The sequence below is a fragment of the Corvus brachyrhynchos genome, unplaced genomic scaffold (assembly GCF_000691975.1).
Source record: "Corvus brachyrhynchos isolate BGI_N302 unplaced genomic scaffold, ASM69197v1 scaffold351, whole genome shotgun sequence".
Taxonomy (NCBI): domain Eukaryota; kingdom Metazoa; phylum Chordata; class Aves; order Passeriformes; family Corvidae; genus Corvus; species Corvus brachyrhynchos.
Window position 1 is genome coordinate 112,515 of NW_008236203.1, and position 6,960 is coordinate 119,474.

The 6,960-nt window shown below is 58.5% G+C and overlaps 1 protein-coding gene across 1 annotated transcript; it reads right to left on the minus strand.

Annotated features, from left to right (window-relative positions):
• Nucleotides 1-1,676: 1,676 nt before the first annotated feature.
• Nucleotides 1,677-4,665, minus strand: BMP15 (bone morphogenetic protein 15). The gene is made up of 2 exons (XM_008640792.2): nucleotides 3,777-4,665; nucleotides 1,677-3,295 (listed from the first exon to the last, which is right to left on the minus strand). Exons 1-2 carry the CDS (start codon nucleotides 4,111-4,113, stop codon nucleotides 2,520-2,522), a joined length of 1,113 nt encoding a protein of 370 aa, XP_008639014.2. The 5' UTR covers nucleotides 4,114-4,665; the 3' UTR covers nucleotides 1,677-2,519.
• Between the last annotated feature and the right edge of the window lie 2,295 nt (nucleotides 4,666-6,960).

The window sequence follows — 6,960 nt, forward strand, 5'->3', positions numbered from 1 at the left end:
GGACACAGGGGCGGACGCGCGGACGCACCTGTGCCGGTGTGGAACGGACACACGGACTGGTGTGGGACCGCAGGGACACACAGATGAGTTCGCGTACTGGTGTGAGACTGTATAGACACACAGACGGACACACGGATACACATACCAGTGTGGGTCTGTATGGACACACGCACGTATGCTAGATGCATGGACAGACACACAGACACACGTGGACAGAGGCATGGACACGTCCATAGGTGTGCACGTGCACATAGGGACATGGACATGTACACATATGCTCACGTACAGGTGTGCACACACCCGCACTGGAACACATGCACAGGCAGACTCGTGTGCACACATACCTCCACACGCACATGTGTACACAGCTGTGCACACACCCTTTGCATTTCCACGTGTCCATAGCACACAGAAATACACACACGCGCGCCTATGTACATCCACAGGTGTGCAAACCTGTACATACCCACAGGTACACTCACCCATAAACACACACAAATAAGCACACACTTCCCATACACGTACACAATCATACACGTGCACACACACGCAGGGATACACCTGCAGGCACAGGTGCGGGCAGACACATGGGCATCATACAGATGTGCACCAGCAGCGTTTGGGCACAGTGGGCTCCTGGAGACCGCAGCACCCCTCATCCTGGGGACCCCTTTGGGCAGGTGGGGGCCAAGTGGCATCCAGGGTGTCCAGGGCTGGGAGCGTGCCCAGCTCCATGCCTTTTATCATCAATTGCCCGAATGAGTTAACACCACATGCTTAATGATTGATGGGGATCAGATCTGTGAGCTTGCAAAAAAGGAGAAGACATTCCCCACTCATGACCAAGATATGGCTAACTGGGGACAAGGGGCAGAAGAGGAGCCTGGGGGTCTGTGGTTTCTCACTCTTCCAGGATGGGAAAGAAACTTCAAGGCTAGCAGAAAAAGGGAAGGATTGGAATTGACAGCACCCTGTCCAACAGCAAACACTCACAGGAAAAATAAAAGTGCTGAAACCTCCCCAAGGGACTTAGGCCAGCAATAACAGATGGGGCTAGACCTCAAGCAAGAGGAGACCCTGGCAAGAGCCATGAGCTGTGGAGTGACAGTGCCCCCAAGCTCTGGTGACAAGGATGATGACTGCCACCTATGCCTTGATGCTCAAAGAATGGAAATTTTGCTCCAGCACTGCAAACAGGGCATCATATCCAGCAACAGGCAGGCTTGCTTGCAGACACCTATCTAAAATAGCCCTGGCAGAGAAATGCCTTGGCCATGGTGACAGACAGCCCCAGGAAACCGGTCTCATTGCTCCTCCATGGTCCCCTAGGACTTGCCCCATACAGAGGGATGTAGGGCATCTCTTGTTCCCAGCCCCACGGAGGCAGTTGCCCGCAGCCACATCTGGTCCCCTCTGCACTAGGGCAGGTCTGTGCTCCAGTGGAGGCACTTCTCACAGGTCCCACTTGAACCAGCTGGGATTTACCCCCACACCCACCTCCTCCAGTGAAAGCCCAAGGGCAGTTGCACTGGGATGCAGCCTATCCCAGGGGGCACCTGCTGCACCCCAGGGACAGTGCAAGAACAGGCCAAGATGGTCTTTAGCAAAATCAATTAATTTATTTATTCACAGTCAAGCAATAAATAGAGGAAAGTCAGGCAGCAGGGATGCTGAGAGCAGGACTGACTCTTCTGGGAACAGGGATGTGCCAGAAGCCCAGCAGAGCCCAAGGCCTGTGTGACAGCAAGAGTGCAAGAAGGCAGAGAGACATCTGCGACGGGAGTCTGATTTCTGGGATAGGACGAGACCTGAGCCCTGCTAGAGGGTAAGCCAAGGAGCTGAAGAACAAGTGTGTCAGAGGAAACGGCAGGCAGAGTCCAGCACAGGCAGCTGCCTTGGCCTCTAGCGCTGGAAGCAGAGATGGCAGCTCAGGTCCCTCCAGTTTTCCATAGCCCTTCCAGAGCAGAACTGCAGGGGAGGAGAGAGGCTTTCTCCCTCCAGCCGAAATTCTCAGCCCGATGAGATGCCTCTGCAGCTGAGACTAGAGAGGGATGGGGTGCTTGTGAGTTGGGGAGGAATGCCACAGGCAGGGTCACATCAGATCATGACACCACCAATGTGTCGAATGCAAGGCACAGAGACACCTGGACTTCTCACCCTCCCTGCCCTGGCTCTACCAGGAGACTCCCAGCCACCTCCTAAGAGCTTTGCACTCCAGTTTAAGGACACAGCTCATCTCTGAGAACATCAGGCCAAGCCCCTCTGCCCACCAAACCAGGCAGCAGCCATGGGGGCTGCAGGAAGGACAGATGCCACGGGGCAATCACCCCAGCACAGGTTCCCGCCTTTAAAAATCCACAATTTACATAAAACTGTCACTGTAAAACCTCCCCACTGAGCAGCGCTGCATGGGGAGGGGAGATGAGCCAAGTAAGCCACAGGCAGAGCAAGATAAACTCTAAAGTCCAGATCTGCAGGAAGAGGCAGAGCCCAGAGGTGATGTGCTGGGGCAGTGGAAATTACTGGCAGGTGCAGGACTCTGCAATCATATTCTCATATTCCTTGTACAGTATGCCTCCATTGGGCTCAATCATGAGGACACTGATGGGGCTGTAGCGGTAGGGCACACAGGAGGGCCGGGGCACACTGGCATCCACAAGCTGATGAACAAAGCTCTGTACCACAGCATGGCTGGGTGCATGGTAGTCATCACGGAGCAGGTAGGGACAGGTGCCCTTGCAGTAGCGTGGGTTGTAGCGGTGGGGAGCAATGATCCAGTGGTCCCAGCCCAGCTGTGCAAAGCTGACAGGGAAGGGGCGGAGGGAACAGTCACTCTTCTCCCCTCCCTGCTCCCGCAGGTAGTTGGGCAGGTCATGAGCCAACATCCCTGTATCACGCCGGTGTCGGTGGGGCTCTGCTGCTGGAGGTGCCAACTCTGCCTGAGTATCATTAAGGTAGAGAATGAGGAAAGGGTGGCTAGGGGCCACCAGGGCATCGTGGCCTCCTGCTCGGCCAGCACGCACACAGACATGCCGCAGTGCCAGGCTCCCCATGCTGCTGTTCCCCAGCACCAGGTAAGGGGTGACGTCAACTTCAGCCCAGCCATAGCGGGGACGGGCAGTAGGGCTGAGCAGCACCCTGGGTGCCTCGCTGGCTGCCACCAGCTCCAGAGCGCAGAGGAGGCGACCATGGGCCAATGACAGACTGGGGAGGTAGACCACAGTGGCTCTGAGGAGGTGCTCGGCCTCTGGGTGGCCCTCCAGGTGGTAGGTGAGAGCCTGCAAGTACCAGCGACCTGCAGGGAAGCAGTGACCGGTACCCCCTCAGCACAGTACAGGCAGCACTGTGCAGCACCCCTTTCTCCCATGGTGCTGCCACAGCCCCACACAGCACACTGGAGCCCGTGACAGCCATATGCCCCAGCACAAGGCAGAAGCTGCAGCAAACAGAAGCCTTGCTAGTGGGGTGAAGGGCAAAGAGAGTCTGTAACATTTCTCATCCTCTGCATGAACACCACTAGCCTGGCACAGCATCAGGCAGGGTGGGAAGGGGAGAAGGGCACACAAGGGCCAGCGATGCATTTGCCCGTCTCACCCCTAGGGCAGAGCCTTGAACTCCTGCCAAGTGGAACCCCATGGCCAAGAGCAAGCAACCCCAGCCAGGACACTGTAGAGAGAGGGAGGAAACAGGCAAGAGACCTCGCCTTCAGAGCTCAAGCTCACCCTGCTAGCTCTGCTAAGCCCTCATACCATCCTTAGTGCCCACCAGCTGCTTACCTGCCCAAGGCTGACCCCCATGGGAACTGGCCTGGACCAGGCGGATGGTGTTGGTGCCCAGACTGCGGCTGCGGCGGGGTCGGCCTTCGCGGTCAGCGGCACGCCGGTACAGATTCAGCATGTAGCGCAGGGGCTGCCCACTGGCTGGCCCCACTTGCCAGCCTGGGCTGCCTGGCGCCCGCGTTTGCAGGGCCTGCAGGAGGGGCAGGGTGGGGACAGCAGGCAGGGAGCCAAGGGGCAGTGGGGACTGGTTTGCAGCCTGGGAAAGGGGCACAACAAGCAGGAGGAGGAGGAAGCTGGTGAAAGGGTAGGGCATAGCCATGATAGGTGAGTGCATGTTTGGGGAGGGAGCAGGTAAATGGGACAAGGTGGGGCTGGCCAGCAGAAGAATTAGGAAGACCTAACCTGCAGTCATGCTTCTCCCCACTTGAGAGGCAGAGCTGAGTGCTGCCAGCTCCTATCAAACCAGGACAACCACACCAGCTGCTTCAGCTTGACACAGGAACAGAAAGGTGGGGGGATTCTGTATGCAAAAAGGGGCACAATTCCAGACTAAAACCCAGACCAGGAAGAAATCTAGCCAGACAGAGCCTGGCTATGGGGGCTGTAGAGGTGCTGGGGTAGGGGAGTGGGGTGAAGTGGGGTGGGAGAACCAGCTCACTCAGCCCACCTGCTCCTGGCCAGCCTCCTCCTACAGGGTAGGAGGTCCCTGCCCAGGCCCGTTTTAAAGGCATGGTCTCAATCAGCTTTTAAAGAGGCGGGAGCGCCCTGGGTCCCAGGGGAATGGGGCCAGAGCCTGAGAGGGTGCTTTCATGCAGTGAGAGTCCCTCCAGCTCCCTCCACTCTGTGCTGCCTCTCCAGCAGTGGCTCAGCACCTTTGTGCCCTTTGCTGCAAGCTGGTCTGCAGTGCCCCAAGCAGGCACAGAGCCTGGGGTTCTGCTCCCCAACAGCCCCGCAGCACAGCCAGGTTGCCCAGTGCCTCACTCTACCCACCTGGCACTAAGGCAGGTGCATGAGCAGAGTGACTCTGAGCCCAGCAGTACCCCACTGTAGGCATCATCCTGTCATCACCATCAGCATGCCCACAACTTTGCCTACCTTGACCAGTTTCCAGGTCTTTCCGCTAGCACCAGCTCAAAGCCCAGAGGCTGCAAGCATGATGCCCACCCTCTTGCTGGCATGGGCCATTTGAGGCACTTTCCATACTGTGGACAGTGACTCCATGGTGCTTGCCTGGGAAAGGGCCTCTGGTGTGGGCAGCTGCAGTCAGTGCCACCTCCAGAGCCCCTGGTGTTGTGCTCAGACCCACAGTACACTGTTGCTCTCCTGCTGGGATGGAAGGGTCCAGGGGGTGGGCACACTGGTTGGGAACCACTGGTGCAGGCATAGGGACATGGGAGAGCTGGCGGGGGTTGTACTGGTGCCTGCTGCCCACCCTTCCTGGTGCCAGCTGGACACAGTGCTAAGGGCTGGGAGGGCTGTGTGGGGGTGTGCGTGGTGCTAAATGTGCTGTGGGGCCACGTGATGAGCCAGGGCACAGAGCCCTCTCGCCTGGCCAGGCAGCCCTGGTTACTCATTTGGGAAAGGGCACAAGTGGCAGATGAGCCAGTGAAGGCTGGGAAGAGTCAGGGCATGGCAGCAGCCAGTCATGGGGGGGCGGGGGGAGGGCATGACAAGGCAGGTGGGAAGGCCATAGGGGAGAGCAGGAGATTCGGGTCAGGGGTGGACATGACAGCAGTGGACCTGTCAAGGCTGTATGGGGGGGTGAGGGGCATGCATCGCTCCTGGGTGGGCTCCAGTTCTACAAACAGCCCAGGTACCACTCCACCCTGCACCCTGTGACACGGGCACAAGAATGTACACATGTACTGGGCTGCCTGCAGCTGGGCTGTGCAGGGCGCAGGCAGAGTTCAAGGCAGGTGCTTGTGGACAGGGACTACCAAGAGAAACTTGAGACCCTTCCAGCACTGGGAATGAACAATCCTCGAGTGGCTCGCCAGCCTGGCACTGCAAGCCGACCCTCCCGGGCCGTGGCAGGCAACCAGGGGCCGCAGGCGTTGCTTGCAGAGCAGAGCTTTCCAGGCCGGCTGTGCCGTCTGGGATGTCTGGGAAGGAGATGAGTAAGAGTCGTGGCCCCAGGCGGGAAGGGGAGGAGCAGGACTCTCGGGCTCCCCCAGGAATCCGTCCCGATCCACTCCCACCATCCTCGGCTGCCATCAGCCACCTCCTCCCCGTGCCTCAATTTCCCCCAAGCAGCACAGCTGCTCCTCTTGGGCCTGGCAGGGAAAAGACAAAGGTGAAGAACGGCCAAACTGCCATGCACGCCCTGAGGTGCCCGGCAGGATAGGGACAGGGTGGGGGCTGGCATGGCTGGGTCAGACAGGAGCCAGCAGCATGTGCTGGCCTGCAGGCAGTGGAGCTTGAGGCGCCAGTGTGACTGTTCGGTGGGGAGCTGGGGGGGCTGCATCACCCTACTGCCACCGCCTCGCAGCTGCATGAGTGCTGTTGAACTGCTGCCATGCCAGGCTAAGCTGTGCCGAGCTGGCCCTATTGGTGTGGGTCCCTGGTGGCACCATATTGTGCTGAACCAAACTGGGTCATTTTGAGCTGAACTGTGCATGGCCAAGCTAAGTCAAGCCAGGCCAGGCTGTGCTGAGCTGAACTGTGCCAGCCCCGCTTGTCCAAGTCTACCAAGCTGAACTGCACTGAGCAAAACTGGGCCAGGCCAAGTGGAGCTAAGCCAGATGAGGCCCGTGGTTGTTCTGTGCTGTACCAAACTTAGCTTTGCCAGCCCTGTGTCGTGTTGAGCTGAGCTGAGCCAAGCCAGAATGTGCCAACCCAGCTGAACTGCACCAAGGCATGCCAAGCTGAGCCATGCTGGGCCAGTTAACCCATGCTGGCCCCCTTGCCATCCCACACTGAGCTGAGCTGTGCTGTGTCATGCTGCACTGAAGTCTGCCAGCCTTCCATATCATGCCATACTGGACTGAGCTGGACAATTGAAATACGCTGGCTGGGCTGTACCAAGCTGAGCCAAGCAGCTCACTTCAGGTCCCTGGGCTAAAGGATGGCATGCCAAGCTACTGAGTAGAAAGGTGCTGTGCTGTGCCAGTGTGTGCAGAGCCATGCCATGAGCTGTGCTGAGCCATGCCATGCCATGCCGCGCCGTGCCGCGTCGTGCCGT

Excerpts from the sequence above, each read along its gene's own strand:
- BMP15 (XM_008640792.2), bottom strand. The coding sequence starts at position 4,113 with ATGCACTCACCTATCATGGCTATGCCCTACCCTTTCACCAGCTTCCTC. Across the intron at positions 3,296-3,776 it reads TGGGGGTCAGCCTTGGGCAG|GTCGCTGGTACTTGCAGGCT; the intron begins GTAAGCAGCTGG and ends GCTTCCCTGCAG.